Consider the following 21,319-nt stretch of genomic DNA (forward strand, 5'->3'; position numbering starts at 1 on the left):
AGAAGACTAAAAAAAGAAGTACTCCAAAGGCACAAGATTCGATATTCTATAGTGAAGTTACAAAAGGACATGAACAAGAATTATATTATATATAAGAACTATAAGGATAAGAGGACATCAATGGATTGAAGTCTTTACTGGTGGCAAGAGTAGGCACACAAATTAAACCACTTAATTTTTTTTATTTTTTTGCATTTTGGAGGGGGGAAGGTAGGGCAATTGGGGTTAAGTGACTTGCTTAAGATCACTCAGCTAGTTTTTTTGTATTAAGTGTCTGAGGCCTGATTTGAACTCAGGTCCTGACTCCAGGGCCAGTGCTCTATTCACTGAGCCACCTAGCCACCCCAAATTAAACAACTTTAAAAGCATTATAATGTACTTCAACAAGGTATTATCTTCTTTGTAAACCCTGGCTTATTAAATGAAATGAAAAAGTGAAGGAAATTCTGATCAGTATCAGGTAATTCAGAAGGTTTTGTCTGAAGAGATTGGTAAGGCATCTTTTGATATAACTTTGGAGAATTCTTGGGGGCCACCTGATGGTTTTTTTTTTTTTTGCAAAACTGAACTTTTCCTAGGGTGGAGGCAGAGGCATTTCTGGTAGTAGAAAGACTAAACAACAAGTTATTAATTTTTCTGACCCATCTATCTGCATTTGAGGCCATTACCTCAAAATCAGATGAGATCATATGTTCCTCCATGTAATGCCTACCATATAAACCTGGTGTAAAGGCAGAGCTTCACCAATATGAATGGGTATATAACAATCCCTGCAATTCAAGGGCTGTTTGTGTTAGTGTAAATGCTTACTCTAAAGTATCAACTCAATAGCATTTATTCATGCTATGATTTATGATTAAAGGTATTCTGAATGGCAGGTGCTATAGGGGTTACAAAGGTAATTATGGGATCATACAATCGAAGATTTTAATTGAGAAGAGACTAAGAGGCCATCTAGTCCAAGCTCTTCATTTTATAGAGAGGCCAAGGTGAGGTGATTTTCCAAAAGTCACAAGGGTAGTAAAATGATGGGACCATGATTTGTACATAGTTCACCTGACTCTAAATATAACACTCTACATTCCTACTCTCAAGAAAATTAGAATGTAGGAAAGACAAGACAGAAACAATTATAATAAAAGGCTAAAAGAAAGTGGTCAAATTCCCTAGCCAGGCATTCTAGGTCCTCCATAACCTAGTATCTATCCTCCTTACTTTTACTATTCATATTCACATCATTCCCTGTACTCTTCCTGCTCCCCCCATCTATTTAATAACTTATCCTCAAAATTCAGTTTAAATGTCTTCTTTATAAAACTTTCCATAGAATCTCCCATCAAAAAATACCTTTCCTTAGATCATACATAACACATTGTACCTGTTAGTCTCCTGTCATAATGTATTCTGCATGGCAGCAATAGCATTGCTTCATTCTCCTTCACCCTCACTCCATGAAAAAGATCATGTCTTAACTATCTTTCTCACCTAACACCTAGCACAATGCTTTGTACACAACAGGAACACATAGCATGTGTCTGAGGCATATTTAGAACACATGATTTTCTGATTTTATGGGGTGCTCTCTATTATACCATACTATCTTTAGAGTATGTTACAAAACAGCGAAAACTGAACCATATCTTCCCCTAAGAATTCACAGCTGGAACTGTCAAGGAAAAAAAAGGAGAAAATACAAATCAATCTATCAATGTTCCCACAATGATCTATTTTCCTCATCAAGGACAATGGAACCACCACATTTTAAACATTTCAATCTCCAGTATTTTATTTATAAGGATGGCTGCACAGCAAAATCAAAACTCAGAAAGAGCAGCTGAGCTAGATACAGTACAAATAAGAAAGCTGTGCTGGAGGAGCATAATCTCTAAAGCACTGAGGGATCATTTTACAAAATATCACAGAAAGGAGAAAATACCAAAAATGTGGGTGGGTAGTGGGGGGGGGGGGTGGATGGTTAATGGTTCTTTGATAACCAAAAAAGATGATTGAGGACATCAAAAACTAACAACCCATATGCTTATTTTCTTGACTTGAAAGAGTCTTTGAATAAACATTGTAGATACACAGATTAAAAGCATCCTTGATGAAAGTCGAGCTTTCACAAACTTTTTTTTTAAAGCAATTGGGGTTAAATAACTTGCCCAAGGTTACATGGCCAATTTTGTGTGTGTGTGTGTGTGGGGGGGGTGTTTAGTATCTGAGGCTGGCACCGATCCCAGGTCCTCCCGACTCTGGGGCCGGCGCTCTTTTTCACTGTGCTACCTAGCCGCCCCCACAAACTTTTAATGCCAGATCATAATTTTACAATCACACAACTGAGGATAAGATTCCACTCTTTAGTGTTAGATTACAAAATTGCCTTTGATTTAGCATAACAAAACAGCTTTCAAGGCTCACCTCCAATAAGAAGTCTCTCATGACTATATTAAGAATGTACAGGATTCCGTGAGAAAAATAACCAAAGAGACAACTCTGCTCAACTACCCTCTAATTGTCAAGCAAGGCACACAATGGAGATTTATGTTCACCAAAGGTGTTCACCACTATCATGGAAGATTTCCTAAAGAGGACCCAACAGGAAGAAGGGTTCCTTACTGAGGATAGGTTCTTTCAAATGCTGTTTCTGGACGAAAATGAACTAAATGAATCAAGAACCAGAACATCACAAGTTTTCTTCAATGAAATCCAATATCTAAAAGAGACTGGGTTAACAAACCATACAGAAAAACTAACATAGATAGATAGATAGATAGATAGATAGACAGACAGACAGACAGACAGACAGACAAACAGATAGATCTTTAACACTGTTAGTTGAGCTCAGAACTAGTGAACAACAGAGAGCAAGATGGATTACATCTAGGAAACCGGACAGTGTCTTAATGATACCAAGCTTGTTCTTCAAAATACACATACACATTTTTAAAGAACACTAATGTTTTCCCACTGAGAAGTCAGAGAATTTCAAAACACCGTATCATTATAATATGATTAAGGTTATGGATAACCTAAAAGGCATTGTAAGGATACACAATGGGAATAAGTAGGCTATACCATATTCCCAATACTGACCTATGAATTCAAATATCATGCAGGAAACATATGCTTGGAAAGGTGAACTGCAATACAGTAAAAGAGAAAGAGATTCTGTGGAATGCTTCATTTCATATGACTTTTCTTTTTCTTTTTTTGGGGGGGAGGAAGGAACAGGAGGGAAAGAGAGAGAAAGGAGAAAGGAAGAGAAGGGGGAAAGAGGGAAGAAAGGTAGATATGCAGAAGGAGGGAGGGATGAAAAAAGGCAGGAAGGGAAAATAAAAACAGTATCTGAAAGGAAGAAAAGGTAGACCTCCAGAATCCTAAGTAGATCCCCTGTGCAGCAACTGGAAAGCATGAACAGAACTCTCAAAGGATGAGATGATACAGATGTGATGTGATCTGTACCAATGAAAGAAATATCCAGATAAGAAGAACATGGATCCCTTCGAGTAAGATGATTTTAGATATTAACTGGACATTATATATTCTCTCAATACAGTTTTTTCATTCAACTGAGACTAAGGTCACAACTAGTAAGAATTAAGAAATTATTTGAGGCATAATTATTGTATGTCTGAGACAGAAGAGAAAAGTAGTCATTGTCAGTGAAGTTAACAGAGAAAAAGGTTTTTTTCAACAATTCTTGTGGTAACTTGTCATCCCATTCCTATACATTTCCTGAAGTCAATGCTGCTCAACCAAGACTATGTTTCTCCTGTAACCTGACCATACTACTAATACTCTCAAGGTATCTTTCAGGTCATAGTCAAAGGAAACTTCAACAAGAAGCTTATTTTTTAATAACTAGTGTTCCATGTTTCCTCAACATGCCAAAATTACTTTTTATGGAATTTAACTGAATATAAATGGAATAATCATCCATTGTGTGCCTTCTAATTGATTTTCTGGCCCATCTCTGAAAACAAAACAAATTCCTGGCTTTCCCTAAACATGGATGCAGAATATGATTTAACACTGAGTTCAAAAGACTCCTAAGCAACAAAGGCATCAAATAGATTTGTTTTGAGAGATTGGTGGTTTCTTTTACAGACTGGAAGAAACAGGAAAGGATAAAAGATCAATGCTAGTCATCTGCAAGAAATTCTACTTCCTCATCCTTGGAATTAAAAGTATTTTCCATTGTTTTTGAACGACATCTTTCTCTGCTTTCAAAACTTTGCTGAAGTATCATCAGTTCTACAATTCCTTTTTCAACTTCTACTTCACATTTCAGTAATCTGCCAAACTATCTTTTCACAGCTTAACTAAAATGTCTGTGTATAACCAAACACATTTTAAAATACGCATGTTTTTACATTCATTTATCTATCCATATTTAATTGTCAGTATCTTTTAACTTTGTAACTTATTACTATGTCTATCAATAACAAAACTGGTGCTAAATATTGCATAAGCTCCAAATGAACAGTTATTTACAGCTATGTTAGAATGTTTCTATGTATTATATCCGTTGTCCCAAAGCAGATGTTATCTTTTACTCTAGTTATGATTTTTAATATGCTAAGTTCTGCCTTTCCACCCCATTTTTTTTTGCCTTTTTGGAGGGCAATTGGGGTTAAGTAACTTGCCCAAGGTTACACCGCTAGTTTTTTTGCATGGGTGTTAAGTGTCTGAGGCCAGAACCGAACTCGGGTCCTCCTGACTCCAGGGCTGGCGCTTTACTCACTGTGCCACCTAACCGCCCCCTTTCCTCCTTATTTTTCTAACATCCAGAAATATTTTCTCTATGATGTAAAGGACACTAGGTACAGGCTTTGTTACTTAAAACATAACATAATAATCTAAGCAACATATAAAAACCTGATCCACTGTTTAACTTTGGGTAAAAGAGAACATCAATTGGACAAATATTTATTAAACTCCAACAATGAATGAGGAACTGTGCCAAGTACTTCAACTAGAACAAATCCACTTACATGACATATAGTGGATTATAAATTTCTTGACATCAGAGACATTTTTCCATTTTCGTATCTCCCTGAATGCCTAGAGCACAAAATGTTTTGTTTATAATTGGCCCTAAGAATTTTTTCAAAAAAAATACAGTAAAATCAATTACTTGGTAAAATGAAATAGTAAAATAAGGATCATACCTATTAGCTAAAAGTGAATGTGTTCTTGCACATTATACAAACAAAAAATAAGTGACTGCACTCATGAAATGCCATAAATTATTTCAGGTCAGATGGGACTCAACAGGATCACAGATTAAGAACTGGAAGAGACTTTAGAGCTCATCTAGTCATCATTTTACAGATGTAGGAATTAATGATTAGAGAGGTTAAGTCACTTGCTCAAGACCAAATAGCAGAGGTGGAGTCAGGATGGTGGGGTGATAGATAGCATTTTTACACAATTTACCCAACATGCCTCCTCAACAACCTAAAAAACATGATATATCAAATCCTGATTGAGAAAGCCAAGAAAAAGTCACACTGAGTCATTTTTCCAGGCCAGAACAGCTTAGGAAAAAAGAGAGGTCTTCAGATGCTGGGTTGGGAGCTGACCAGGAACACAGAGCAGTAGCAGAGGTAATGGCAGCAGTCTTGGGGGCGGCAGTCACAAGCAATCAAGTGCCCTGGAATGGTAAGAGGCTTGTGACTAACTACCAGAGCTGGAATCACAGGGCAGGTAGTGATCCCAGAGGACCCCTGAATCAGCACTGGTAACAGGAACAAGTATCATCTGGCAGCTCTGTTGCCCATTACCCAGTTCCAGTGCAGACAGCAGAGGTTGAGGCTGTAAGCAAGAAATTCACTAGCTGAGTACAGAGCAAGGAACAAATTCCAAAAATTTATCTCTGTGGCTCTGAGCATAAGAACAGAGACTCAGTTTTATCTTTATCTTTATCTTTATCCCTGCACATTAAGTCTGCAGTGGAATAATAGGGCAAATAACCAACATCAAAGAGTCAAGCAGTTTAGTTCCCCTGAACTTGCAGAACCTCCTAATGGGGTAACAGTAACTGAGTTTATTAGCAGTCTAAGGAAACTCAACTACACATAATCAAACATATTCAAACCTGGGTCAAGAGTTGCAAAGTTTATACCAGGTGGACAGTGAACAACCCCAGTCAACACCATTCTGGAAGCAGTGAAAATTTCATGCCCCAAACTAAGCTATGAAAATAGCAAAAGGTCATAAAAAGAGAGAAGCTCAGGTCAGATAACCTCTGCCAAAAGTGAGCAGGGCCCAACACTAACAGAGTCCAAAGTCAAGAAATAGGATGGAAGAATGAGCAAACAAATAAAGAACTTAACAATAAAGAGCTATTACAGTAACAAGGAAGCTCAAACCAAACATATAAAACAATAACTACAAGTAAAACCTCAAAGAAAAAATGAAAGCTAGATATAAGCCCAACAAAAATTCTTAGATGAGTTAAAGAGATGAAAAGAAAAAAAAAATTTAAACCAAATAAGAGCAGTAGAAAAAATGGGAAAAGAGAGTTATTCACAAAAGAGTTGAGGAGATTTATTTAAAAAAAAAGGAGGAAGAGTTTATACAATGGAAGATAAAATGGTGAAGGGTGGGTGGGGGGAGAAGGAGACAAGATTTGAACATGGGTTCCATATGAACTGGCTCAAGGAGGAAAGAATGCATAGACACAGTTGGGTACAAAAATTCATACCCAACAGGGAAGTAGGAGGAAAAGAGATTAAGAGAAAAGGTGTAGGGGATAAGAGGTAGGGTAGATTAAGAGAGACAGTTGTCAGAAGTGGTCTTGAAGAAGTGACAGGGTAAAAGAAAAAGAGGTTAAGTATAAGAAAATAGAATAGAAGGAAATAATACACAATTATCAATCAAAACTGTGAATGTGAGTAGGATGAATTCATCCATAAAACACAATACAGCAAAATGGATTAGAAACCAGAATACATTACTTAACCCCAAATGCCCTCCAAAAAAGCAAAAAAAGAAAGAAAGAAAGAAAGAAACCAGAATACATATAGTGTATAAGAAAGATACAGAGTTAAAATAAGGGACTGAAGCAGAATTTATTATGCTTCAGTGGAAGTAAAAAATAAAAAGGCAGAGGTAGCAATCATGATCTCAGACAAAGCAAAAGTAAAATAGACAATAAAACTATACTGGGGGTCCTCAATTTAACCCTCTCAGACCTAGATAAATCTAACCATAAAATAAACAAGAAAGGCATTAAGAAACTTTATAAGCCATCTTCACAAAACTGACCTTTATTGAGGCATAAAAACCTCACAAATTCATGAAAAAAAAGAAATAGTAAATGGATTTTTTTTCTGACCATAGTGCAATGAAAATTACATCCAATAAAGTACTTGCAAAGCACAGAATACCAAATAGTAAATGAGATTCAGTATTCACATTCAGGTAGGTACTTTGACTAAAACTAGAGCTTTCCTTTGGACTATGTATTTAGTAGTATCCTCCACTGACTATGATCATCAAAGTAATCTCTTATTTTTAGAATCTGGTGAATTCATTCATCAGGAAGACTACTTACTAATGCTATCACCAACTATATCCCTGGGATTCACAAAAAGTGGTTTAATTTTGGGTTGAGCACCATATATATAATATGGGAAGGAAATGAGACAAAGTGCATGCATAAGAGAAGGATGATTTTTTAAAACTTCATTAAAATTCTTCCCAAAAATTTTATGTCTTTTAAAGATAACTGAAAAACCAACAATGGAAAATGGTACTTTGGTGCTTCTCAGAACTTTTAAAAACAAAGTAGTTCATTTACAAAAGTCACCTACTTAAATGAAGCCATTCTTAGTCCCCCAAAATGCCTTATGTATATTTTATATATAATTACACATACATGTTGTCATCCTCAACAGAATGTAAGCTTCTTGGTAGTACTTCTGTCTTTCACCCTCAAAGCCAACAATGACACACACACGTATATAGTAATTACTTAATAAATGCTTAGCAAGTTGATCAATTTTGTGTAGGGAGAGATACAGAGTGTCAAAACTCATTAAAGTACTGTGCCAGTAAAATACTAAGTACCAAGGAAATGAGTATCAAATATTTCTTGGTTTACATTTAAATGGTCCCCAGAAAGCAGATAAATATATTTGCTACAAAATCAGGAAATGGCCATTGACAGACTGCATGATTCTCTAATTGCATTACTGCAAACTATGAATGAATGAATAAATGAAAAAAAAAAAACATTTAATACATATTTACTATGTGCAAAACCATGGGGATACAATTGGAAATGGGAGATAGTTCCTGATCTCAAAGAGCTACATTCTAATACATATTATAACCATGTTGTAAAGATTATTTATAAAAGGATACAATTTTTAAGGTAATGTGAAATGTCTATAAATAAAAATAACAGTATCAAGCCTATGCCTTATCTGCATAACACAACCAACAGTGTATCAATGTATGAAGCACTTATTAAACTGTGATTTAAAAAAAATTATACATAAGATACAAGCTGAAACAAGTTACTGATTCACTGCAGAGTGTTACCAAAGTCACTAACTTGCTTTCTGCAATATAAGAATTACTTCAAAGAGACAAAATAATCAAAATTAATCAAAATGGAGTTTCCACAATAATTTCAAAAAGGTATATACCTGATCTGCTAAATAACTTTCTACTGAACAGTAAATTATGCATTCACACAATTTTTCTAGAATACAGAATATACTAGTCATTCAAAAACCAAACAGGTATTGAATTTTCTGCTTCTTTTCTTCAGTCTATTCCTCCAATGAAACATCACTATAGGGAGGTTAAAAATGGGAAAATTCCTAACCAAGTTTGAAAAGTCTGGCTTCAAGTAATACACAAACACAGCTGGCAACTGTTGCTGTGAAATACTACTGGTGAAGGAACTGTCTTTAGGAGTATCTTCTTCAGTTACATACAACCTTGTGTTGGTCTGAAACAGTTGCAGGTGCATCCTGACACACTTTTCCCAGAAGATATATGTAAGCAACCACAGTACTAAGAAAGTGACCCATTTTACTACTTACTTTCTCTTCATCATCTTCCCTCCCATTGATTGGTCAATCGGTTTGCCCCACCATGCAGAAAAACTCAAGTTAACACTTTTAAGAAGAAATCTAAGTGTATATTGTAGCAACCAAAATTTTCAAAGAGTGATTTTTATTTCTAAATTATTAGATTTAAAAATGCAAATACTGTCACAGATGTACGTGGCAATTATGGGTACAAGCAGCTTCATAGTAGAAATATAAAAACTCAAGTCTAAAATTCAAGTTTATCTTAGAGCAATTATTTTTTACATTCAGAATATTTAAAGATGTTTTAGGGTTTATTATTAGTTAATTATTCTCTATCACTATTTGACATCTAAGACAACAAGCTATTTCACAAAAATTTTTGAAATGTTAGCTTCACATAAATGGACAGAACTGAAGCAAAACAGTTAAGAGAATTTGCTTCTAGACTACAAAGTAAAAAAAGCAATTGTCTTCAGGTTAGGGGTGTGTATATTAATCTAATACATATATAATAATACATTACATAGAACTATATATTATAATGTAATACAGATAAGATAGAGACAACCATACATGTGTATGTGTGCACATGTGTATCTAAACAAGTAGTTCTTAACCTAGGTTCTATGGTCCAATTTGGATGGAAAAACATGTATCTTTTATTTTCACTAACCTCTAACTGAAATTTAATATTTCTTTTACTTGTGAATATAGGCAATAAATATCCTAAGAAGGGGTTCAAAAGTTCTACCAGAATACCAAAGGGATCTATGTCACAAAAATGTTAAAGAATCCTTGCCCTAGGAGAACTCAGAAGAATTTCAGAAGCATGAGAACCTAGCCAGTTAGAAAGCTTTTTACTTTTTGTTCCCCTAGACTCAGACTATTTCCACAACAATAATACATGAAAAAGTTAGAGGTAAAAGATAAAAGACAACTAGTACTTTTTGCTCTAATTTAAAACCAAACAAGTGGTTAAAAAAAAAAAAGAAAAAATACCCTCTTAATATAACCAATTATTCAAACTAGTTTGTTAAGGCTCTCTTACAGAATGCGCTAGTTAAACATATAGGGGTCCATTACCATCTTTCTCATATAGAAATATGAAACTTAAATCAAACTAAGGTACAACAATGTCTTCTTTTAAGAAAAAGGCTAAGGGGCAGCTAGGTGGCGCAGTGAATAGAGCACCGGTCCTGGAGTCAGGAGGGCCTGAGTTCAATTCTGGCCTCAGACACTTAACACAAAAACTAACCATGTGACCTTGGGCAAGTCACTTAACCCCAATTGCCCTCCCCCTGCCAAAAAAAGAAAGAGGATATATTCTGTGATCATGCTTCATTATCATTGGATAGAAATATAATAGGTAGAAGGCATATTCCATACCACCACACACCACTTAAGAATGAATAAGATAGAGATTAGTATAAAAATGATGAAAAGCGAAGTAAAGAAAATCATTAAAGTAAAGTCTACAACAATGAAAAGAACTAAAACAACTGAAACTAAATGCTGTGATATTATAATGACCAAGGAAGATGGACCCTAAAGGCAGCTTAACAAACACGATGGAGTGATAGAAGACCTAAGTTCAAATCCAGACTCAGATACAGTGTAACCCTGGCCACATAACTTAGTTGCTTCAGTTTCTTAGTTGCTACAGTGAGGATAAAAGCACCCATTTCCAGTATTGTTGTGTGGATAAAACAAGATATTTGTAAAGTACTTTGCAAATTAAAGCAATTAAAGCACTATATAAATGCTAACTATTATTATTATTGTTACTAGAAGAGAGATGAGAAGGGACCTTCTCCTGTACCTTAGTTTCAGAGGTAGGATACTATTAATATTAAACACTATACAGAATGTCAGACTCTAAATGTGTGTCTTGCTGAACTGTTCCCCTGCCACCCCCCACCTTTTTAAATCTTTGTCATAAGAGATGGCTCTTTGGGAGGAAGAAAGGAATACACGGGAAATATAAGTAAAGTCAAAACAAAAGACATGAGTAAAAATTTATTGGAGAAAAAATGTTGCCTGGGGCACTGATAGATTAAATGACTTTCCCAATATCGCACACCCAGTAGGTGATAAGGAAGGACTTGAAATGAGGTCTTATGGGCTCCAAAGACAGGTCCTCCATCTATCTGACTACATCATGCTACCTCTTTAAAAAAAAAAACTGGGAGAATAAAATTATTGGCTGAAATAAAATTTGTAGAGAGCTTATGGATATAATTTATTTATTATATATAATATATAATAATTTATTATGCCAGATGTTCATTAATACAGAAATAATCAAAAATTGGACTGGTTACAAGCAGGACTGTAGTTGTAATAGTTAAAAGGACAGGATCACAAGTGTTCAAGCAAAGATACTTCACAGCCACCTATCTTTCCATTTCCACCTATCATTTCCTATTAGTCTCTTTCACATGTGATTCTAGACACCTGAACTATCCTACTAGTTGTTTCCATACTTGATACGCCATGTTCCTATCTTTGCAGCTGTACAAGTTGCCCCTCATACCTGAAAGTCATTCTGTTTTGTCCCTCGTCTCTACCTCTGAGGATCTTTATTTTACTTCAATGATCAGTTCAGATGCTATTTATACCATGAAGACTTTTTTGAATATCAGTTTTTAATGTTCTACCCCTATTCAAATTATCTTGTATATATTATATACATGATTTATCTTCTAAGCTGTATAAAAGCTTCTTAAGGGAAAAGATTATTTCATTTTTTTGTTTTAATATCACCCCAAATTAGAATAGGACTTGAGATGCTCAATAAATGTTTGTCAAATAGAATGACAATCTTAAACTAAGGAATAATCCCTATTCAATGGAATGGTGATTACATGAATGGAGGTCTACACTACCAGCAGTGTAGCATGTTTTCTCATTCTGTTATCCCTTTACAGATATTCCACAGAAGACAGACCTAAGGTGTCAGCGGCTTCTCTCTGGATTGTTCTACAATTTATGTGTAACACTATGTCTGTCCATCTGTTATCCTTCCCCTTAACACATGACTGGCCTACCTTCCTTTTCCAATCATACATTTCCTTGATGACATCCTCTACACCAGAGGTGTCAAACATACTGGGTCTGCAATACTCCCTAGTGTGGCCTATACCAGATTAAAAGGAAATTGGTAAATCTTTAACAAAATAAATAAAAATACAATAGAACATAATGTTAACATATGGTTTCCTAAATACAAGTTTACATATGATTTTCTAAAAACAGACTTAGTGGCACTTGCTTCTTAGTTTGACACCACTACATTATATCATCTCTTCTGCTTATGTCATCAGGCAAATATGCTACAGATTATTTTCACCATTCATGCATCTCTCCATTACTCTATTTATTTACTAAACCTTTGATTCTTTGAAGAATGAGGTATTCTAAGATTTACAACTATTGCCAGGAGAACATTTCTATATTAAAAATAATCTTCAGAAATAAAAATTTATATTATTCTGAAATTAATTTAAAAATTGATAGGGTCTAAGATTTGATTTTCAAAATCAAATTTATTTCAAGGAAAAAAATCTTTAAAAAGGCAAATGAGAAGAAATTCAAAGGACAAATAATCCTTTTTTTGTTTAAAAGAAGCTTGAAAAAAATTCTATATGCTCTTTAGATAGTAACCTCTGAACAAATAAGAATTTTAAAATTTAGCTGTGAGAATTTTTCATATTAATGTTTTGAAATTAATATTAAATCTGTTTAAAAATATTTCAGAAATAATTTTTACATTTATAAATAATCATAGATTACAGCCTATTTAGATTAGATTACAAAGTATTAGTTGGGAATATTTAATTTCCATTTTTAAGCAGCAATAATATGACTCCAAAGTAAAAATGTAAAAATACTAAACAAAACCACTGTGAATTTATGGATCATTTCATCCAACCCACAAATTTTTTACATTAAGAAACTAAGGCTCAGAAATATTAAGTGGCTTATTCAAGCTAGCATATAACAGAACTGGACCTAGAATCCAGTTTATTGTCCTTAGCACAACATGCTTTCTTATATAAAAGGGGGAGGAGGGGGGAGGAATGTGTTTTTGTCATTTGCTACATGGCACAGAACAGATTTACATCACATTTTTGTTTCCTACCCTCTACTTTTTATATATCTTTCTGACTGCCCAATAGGATGCTCACCTTTCCTGTTTCTCCACCATAAGAACACACTGGGTAAAGATATTATTATCTATTATTTTTCTATCCTATATCAGACAATAAGTGAGTTTCATTTGTTGCAATCAATTTTTAAAACTCATATGACACAATCAACTGAAATATAATTTTAACCTATATGTGAACCTGAAGGAGGTATGATTGATTAAAGTTCCTACTGTTTATCCCTAATTCACATTAATGGCACATTAGAAGCCTAGTGTTAGGCTGTAGAGATATACTGTCCGAGGACTATCCTATTTAAGGTCAAAGAGGCTTGGCATCAGCTTGGTAGCATAATGATAAATTTTGAGGACTTAGCAACTCTCCAAGTCCATCTCCTGAGTTATAGACATGGCTCAGTACTGTGTCAACGGAGTACCCATACCAGTGAAATTACAGATCCTTGAAGTACACAAGGTAAAATGTTAAATCAGAGAGAAGGACATGGAGGATTTAAAAAATTATCTTCTTTCACCTTAGTCACAGGAAACTGAGAAAATATATTTTGCTTATACTCTGACAAGGTAAGAATAATATAATTTTTGGAATATAGCAAAATACAACAACAAAAAAATCAGTCACTCCATATGCTACTAAATGTGCAAAGGACTTTTAAAGTGTATGCATGTGTGTAAGTATACATATATCATATATGTACACAGGTATATAAATATGGTATAGCAGTAAAAAAGAAAAAAACCTGTTTTCCCCCAAGTTTACATAAAAATCTACATATCTTATTTGCAAAGATATGCTTCAACTGATCATCTTCATCTTAGATACACACATGAAAAAACTCATAAGCAGTACACTCACTCCTCTAATGAAAACCTCAGGCTTCTAGCCACAACACTTTAGCAATAAAAGTTTGAATCACAAAGCGTCAGATAAAAACACAGGTATCATATTCTCTTTTCTTTTACTGGTTGCACTATTTGTAATAAAAATATTATCAGATTCAAAAAAGCCCTACACTAATTATTTTTATCAATGGCTTCACAAAATGAAAGCATATTTACTCTCTATATTCAATCAACGTTTACATACAGAAACAAAACAAAAAACCCTGTGCTAATACAAGGATGAATACAAGATAAAATAAGAATACAACGATGAAATTAGGAGAATATGAGAATGCATTAAGACAAGTAAGGTTTATTAAGATATATAGAGAAATAACAATTATACAAGGCAGAATAAGTACATTTAAGGTGAAAAAAGTCATGAATTTTGATGGAAAGTTCATTTTCAACTGAAGAGATAGGAAAGACTATTAAGTAAATTGCATCTCAGCTGGGCTTTAAAGGATAACTTAAAGAAGATTTTAATAGGGATGTTATACTGAATACAAGCTAACTATGTAGGACAGCTGGACAGAAGGTATAAAGGCACTGAAATGAGAGTGGGCAGGATGAGAAAGGGAAATAATTAGTGATATGGTTTGGTTCAAAGGAAGGGCTACTGTAAAGATAGAGTATGTGAAAACTAGTGTATGTGCAGTAAGACAAGGTTGAAAATGTAGTAGGAGACAGAGAAGCCTTTGTGTGTGTATACACACAAACACATACGTTTTTTTGTCTAGGCCTGTGATTTCATATAGTCAATGTAAATTTTAAAAGGCAGTAGCAGTCTCCAAAAGACTCATGATGGAAAGAAATATCCACATCCAGAGAAAGAGCTGCAGAATCTGAATGCAGATTGAAGCAAACTTCTTGCTCTTTCTTTTTCTTATTCCATTAGTTATAATCCTTCTTTACAACCTGACTAATGTTTAATGTGAAGTTATTTGTAGATCCTATGTTTGACTGCATGCCACCATGAGGGAGGGGGGGAGGGGGAGAAAATCTGAAACTCAAGGGATTGTGGAACTAAATGATGGAAACTAAAAGTAAATAAACATATTAATGAAAAAGGTAGTAGGAGTTACATAGTGGAAGAATGAAAATGTCAAGGGTTGTTTTTTATGCTTTCGTTCTAGGGTACTAATTTGTTCTAGGCTACTGTTTTTTTTTTTATGTTTTTGGTCTAGGCTGTTGATTTCATATGAATGGAGAGCTTAAGAACAGAAATCTTTCTTTAGGAATGCAGAATGCAGTTCTTCAACTGTTCAGAAATGGAAAATTTTAAGAGCATGGCCTAGGGCACTTAGAGGTTAAATGACTTGCCCAGGGTAGCAAAACTGGAAACTAGGCCTTCCAGTCCCCTCCATGAGACTCTTAAGTTTCCACTCAAGTATCAAAATATAAAACTTAAATTTTATTTGGTAGACAATGAGAGTCCACAAACAGTTTTTAAGGAAATGAATAGATATCTTAAATGCTGACTAAAATGATCTGAATAATGCACTAGGCGGGTCCTATAGGGCCAGAAATGAAGGACATATTAAAAAGAGAAACTATAGGCAAGAAAAGTTAGGAAAACTATTAATTTATGAAAAAGAAATGAAAAATAGAAAACAAGGTGTTTCAGATGATAAAGGATATTTCAGTGTTACAATAGGCAGATCTGGTAAATGGCTGGATTTGGGGAAATAGGAATTAAGAACAGATCAAAGATGGCTCTGAAGTTTCAAGCTTGAGTGACAAAAATGATGCTGGAATTATCTATAGAAAAGTTATGAGGAGAACAGGTTTGTAGGTGGGGAGTGGGGGCAAAGTGAATATGAGGAATTAGTGAATTAGTTGTAGAGATGCTGAATTTAAGGTGCCAGTGGAAATGTACTTCAGGCACCTGGAAATGTGTGAAAAAGTTCTAGGAAAGGGCTAGGGATGACTATAGATTTGGAAGTTACCTATATTGAGATGATTAATGAAATCATAGAAGTGGATGAAATCACCAAAGGAAGGTAGCAACACGGTTAAAACTATCATAAAACTTTCTCTTTACTGGCAAATTCTGAGTCATCAAAACAAATGATATGAAGTCTTTAGAGAATTTTATTTTTTGATCAAGTTTTTCCTCCATGTAACAGAATGGGACAAAACTCAAAATTCAAAATACGTACAATGCTTCTCTAGCTACTTAAATATAGGAAAGTGACAGAATTATTTAAATAGCCCAAAGAAACCAAAAGTTCAAAAATTTCTCCTATAAGGAAGGAATTAAATTGTTAATATGGTTCTTTGCAAAGAAATTTGGCAAAATACAGTATTTTCTATAGTATTCTCATAGCAAATATATCTTTTAAAAGTGCTTACCTTGATTCTCCACTACTGTTTCTAACACTTTCTTCATCACTGTGTCCATTCATTGTAAATATTCAGAAGTTTAAAATAAAATATAAATCTTCCCAGTTTACTTCAGATTGCTCCTTGCTTCCTTCCAAATGGTCACAAGTTATTTTGGACCTTTTTCAAATTACCTAGAGCAAAGAATCATATTTTTTTTTAAATCATACTTAAATTTTTTATAGAAATCACATAAATTAGTCACTTAAAAGCTATCTTGGATTTGCCTAGATATATGATAACCAAATTGTTTTAAAAAGATGAAAAGTTGTTTAAAATATGACTGGCATGTCTGGTATTGCACAGTTCATCAATAAACTGATTTTCATTGACAAAATACAGTATTGCTATATAATACCTGTGACAGAAATTCTGCAAAAATGGTGGAATGATAATTTTTGGTAGTAATCTAAAACCAATTCACAAAAAATTAGTCCAACTTTAAAGATTAATAAAGCAAAAAATGCTTTACATAATAAAATATTTCATGACTAAAATGAAGTCCAAAAGCCTTGTAGAGTGGAGAGAGGGATGACTTTGGAGACTGAAGATCTAGGTTCAAGACTTGATGATCAGGAGGGACAAGAATCTTTACCTCTTCCCTAAACAACTTTTTCAGAATAATCAACCTGTGTACTTCCACACTCTCAAGTTCAGTTTATCTATGAAATCTCAGATCCAGACCAAAAAACATAAAAATAAAGGTAACCATTCCATACACTAAAAGAAACAAAATTCTAAATGAGAAAAGTCGAACTGTTTTGTGTTTACCGAAAAAGGAAAACAAAAATGAATCAGAGCAAATGTGTTCCTCCAATGTGAAGTTATTGATAGGGAGGGAATACACTTCAAATTCTTACGTTGTCCAATTTAGAGGGACACTGATTCCATGCCACTGATTCTGCCTTTCCAGTATGGGGGCTTAAGATACCACAATAGCTCCACCTCTTTTTAGACAAGATCCCAGCACTAAACAGAAGAGTCACCTACAAGCCATCAATGAATAAACAAAGGAGATCTCTGGCAGGGAAGCGAAAGGAAGAAGCAGGGGCGGAGACAGCAGATCCTTCCTCAGCCAAAAAGTAACAAGACAGCCTAAGAGTATAACTGTAGTATGTAGCTCAGCTAACGAAAATCCCTTTCAAAGATTATTTCTTTTCACCAAAACGGAAAGAAAAATGTTAGCTCAATAGAAACAGAATCCCAGAGAGAGAGAGAGAGAGAGAGGAACTACTCCGTCCTGGGTCCTTCTAAGCAAGGACTGTTCCCTAAGGGTCATTCCTCCCACCAGCATTTTTCCCCATGTGAAATAAAGGGTGTCCCAAAAGTCTGAGTGAAATTTAAAGGCCGAAAACTGCACTAAAACTTTTGGGACATCCTGTACTAATTTTACTTCTATCCTAAATCCCATATGCCAGAGTTTACTCCTTGATTTAAATCCTCTTCCAAACTCTCTTCACCTTAGAAACTCCACTCATCTTTTGAACTTTGCTTGTTCTTTCCTTCTGCCACTCAGCATAGCCCTTTACTATGCCATACCCCTTCAGCCTCATTCTTTCTCTCACATCCTCTCCCTTTTCTCAGATTAAGTCCTCTTCAGAAGACAGAGTCCTTCTGTCAAGGACCTCCTCCTACAGAAGCTCCTAGTGCACATCCCTGTCCCCTGCCTGTCGCTGGCTTCACCCAAGATTCTCCCTTACTTAAGCTCTTCTATAGCTGCCCCAACCCTGAATTTTACAAAAAGGGGTCCTGCCCGCTACCCCACACACCCTCAGCTCCTCCTCATCAGTGTGCCACCAACCTCCTCCTCCCCTGGCGGAGTTTTCCTGCCTGCTCCCCTGGCCTAATATTACTCCGGAGCTGCCGCCCTGAACCTCCCTAGATCCACTTCTTTCCCGCCTCAAACTTCCCCGAGGTGCCCCCTTTTCCTGCACCACTTCCAGCCCGGTCCCTAAGAGCCCGCTCCCGCACTCGGGGCCCCGCCCGCCCCCCCCCCCCCCCCCCCCCCCCCCGAAGCCCCGGGGCCGGCCCCCCCAAAGCTCCCCACGTGCTGGATGCTGCGGGGCTGGCAGCCAGAAAGTGCTGGCTCCTCTCTCCACTTTCCTCCCCGCTCTTTGAGAGGCACCGCACCGGGGAGGCCTAAGCGATGGCGACTCCGCAGGAGCGGGGGAAACATTCCCCGCCTGCCCTCCCGGGGCGGCCCCCTCCCGCACGCAAACGCACACGCGCGCACACATACACACACACTTCCCTATCCCACGCGCCGCCTCCCGGTAACCCCCTCCCCGGCCCGGGTCTGATCTCCTCCGCTGGGCCGCACAGCCCCGGGCCTCTGCTGGCCGCCCTGCCCGCGTTCCCTCCCCCATCCCGCCCGCCCAAGGGCCGCTGGGCCGCTGCACTCGGCCATCGCGAAGAAGCCGCCTCCGGCCGGGCAGGGCCTCCCTCCCCCCGCAGCCGCGGCCACCAACGGCCCGCCGGGCCCGCCACGCCTGCTTCCCCTTCCTTACCTGTGGAAAGGGTGTCCCCGGCCGGCGGTGGGACTCTGCTGATCTCCTCCCGGAGCCCGGGCCGCGCTGCGGCCGCTGTGGAGAGACTCTGGTCCCGGTCGTCCGGGTAGTGTCTGTGTATGTGCGCGCGCGTGCGCGCGCGAGTGTGTGTATGTGTGTGAGCGTGTGTCTGTGTGTGTGTGTGTGTGTGTGTGTGTGTGTGTGTATGCGCGCGCGTGAGTATACGGAAAGGGAGGGAAAAAGGGGAGGAAGGCGAGGAGGGGAGGGGAAACGCTGGTCCGCGGCACGAACTGGTGATTCTCAGTTGTAGCTACAACAATCAATTCATTATTGAAACACAAACAGAAGAGAGAAGTAACGAGCCGTCCGCGAGCGCGCGCGCTCCCGCTCCCGCTCCCGCCGCTTATCGCCTCCCGGCAGCCGCCATGACGCCAAGCGAAACCACCTCCTCCTGCTCCTCCCCCGGCTCCGCCTCGGTCACCGCGTCGCCTCCCCCCGCGCGACGTCGGCCCCCCACCGCCCCCTTCCCGCTCCGGGAGCGGAGCGGGCTCGCGCACGTCGGGACCCCAGAGCTTGCGCGTGGTGGTGAGGGGGCGGGGCCTCTGGCGGCGCTCGGGGCGACGCGCTCCGCGGCCTTTTCTGCCCCCGAGGCCTCCGCCTTGGCCTCTTTGGGGACTCAGAGTGGCGGAATGTCGTTGGGCTTTAGGCGGCCGAATGTCGTTGGGCTTTTTAGGCGGTGCGGCGCCCGGGATCTGGCCGCCGAGGCTGCGCGGCCACATCTGTGCGGATCGCGTCAACCAAGAAGTCGCGGATGCCGGGCGTGAGAGGGGCCGGGCCCGCTGCCTCGCGTCTGTCGCCCTTCCGCCAGCTGGGGCCGCAGCCTGCTTAGAAGACCCCTCTGGGTTTGCGCTTGTTTCCTGCGGGCTTGGGGCGGGAGCCGGGAGGCCAAGGGCCGACGTCTTGGATTTTGCTTTTTATTTTTTTTTTTTACTCTGCCGGTGGGCCCCGGAGCCCGGGCCATGGGGAAGCTTCCCCATGTCGGGCTCCAAGTTGCGCTCTCAGCTGTTACAGCAAAGCCACAGTAACTTGCGGCACTTGAGTTTGTAACCGATGCTCCGAGTGTTCTTTCCATTGATTGCAGCATCAGGCCTTGGTTACACTTTTTCTCCCCGTGTAAAACTGTAACTGTCGTCTTCCAGCCCCGTCGCTTTCCCAGGTACCTCCAAGCCGCTTTTCAAACTTAGCTTTTTTATTTGGTTTTGTTTACTGTTGAAAGGCGCTTTGTTGGGATGGGGATGGGGGCGGGGACGGCTTTCTTTGTATCCCCAGCCTTAGTATCTGTGATCTATAAGCGTAATAACTAAAAAGCATCTAACAGGCACTTAATAGATTCGTGTTGATTTTCTGTAAAGGCATTGATTGAGACATAATTGCCAACCTCATCTCAGTGAACTTGAACCACATCAATTTTATTGCTATTTAATTTTTATCTTTTATCCTGACCCAGTGGATTAGTTTTATATTCTTATGTTACATTTGGCAAAGAAGGCGTGAGGCAAGCTATATAATATCTCATCCACCGATAGGTTAACTGCCTAATTTTACATTTTGTGCCATTCCTACTTGATTTTTCTTCCAAGAAAGGTATTTTAAATACTCTATAAACATATTAGACACTTGGATCGAGGCTTCCTTCATTCAGCATGTTAAAAGATTTCTGGGAAAAGTTTGATATTTTAAGCTAGTGGATCAAAGCAATTTCATAAACATTGTATAATTGAATTTCATCGAGGTGTTTGTAACAGTTTCTCATGATTTCCTGTTTGAACAGATAGAAATGTAATAACACATTTAAACAGATTCAGGCTTGTTTGTTTGACCAGATCCAAATAATGATATAATGATCATTAATGTTTCTGCTGTCTTTTTAACCCCAGACAACCTTCTGCTTTACATAATTGCCAAAAATCTTCCTAAAATAGGAGTCGGTCAGTCAAGAAGCATTTTTAGAGTCCTTGTTCTGTGGCTGTGATAGAAAGAAAATCAAAAAAAACTGTATTTGCCTTCAAGGAGTTCACATTCTAATAGGTGAGATAGCATATAAATAACTGCACATCTCAGATATAAGGATTATATGAAAGGTAATCTCAGAAAGAAGGCACTGTCAGCAGGAGTCATTGGGAAATGCCTCCTGTCAAAGATGAAATTTAAGTTGAATCTTGAAAGGAAACCAGCAAAGCTAAGAGGGAGAGCATACTAGGAATGGTGGACTACCAATGTGAAGAGATAGAAATGAAATGCCTGCTAGGAAATCGGTGAATATAAAC

At 37.8% G+C, this 21,319-nt stretch overlaps 1 protein-coding gene across 4 annotated transcripts in view; it reads right to left on the reverse strand.

Annotated features, from left to right (window-relative positions):
- CHD1 (chromodomain helicase DNA binding protein 1) overlaps window positions 1-19,455 on the reverse strand; it is a 133,616-nt gene extending 114,161 nt beyond the window's left edge. For 2 of the 4 annotated variants that reach the window (XM_069085166.1, XM_069085165.1), the window contains exons 1-2: window positions 18,993-19,455; window positions 16,456-16,619 (exon numbers count right to left, since the gene is read on the reverse strand). In XM_069085166.1, coding sequence (XP_068941267.1) covers window positions 16,456-16,508 — 53 coding nt within the window. In that variant the 5' untranslated portion in view covers window positions 16,509-16,619; window positions 18,993-19,455. The remainder of the gene's footprint in view (window positions 1-16,455; window positions 16,620-18,992) is intronic. The other 2 variants (XM_069085168.1, XM_069085167.1) reach the window with 1 other exon arrangement.
- Between the last annotated feature and the right edge of the window lie 1,864 nt (window positions 19,456-21,319).

The sequence above is a fragment of the Petaurus breviceps genome, unplaced genomic scaffold, assembly GCF_028583685.1.
Source record: "Petaurus breviceps papuanus isolate PSGF00001 unplaced genomic scaffold, PetGlider_PUasm1.0 175, whole genome shotgun sequence".
In the NCBI taxonomy this organism is placed as follows: domain Eukaryota; kingdom Metazoa; phylum Chordata; class Mammalia; order Diprotodontia; family Petauridae; genus Petaurus; species Petaurus breviceps.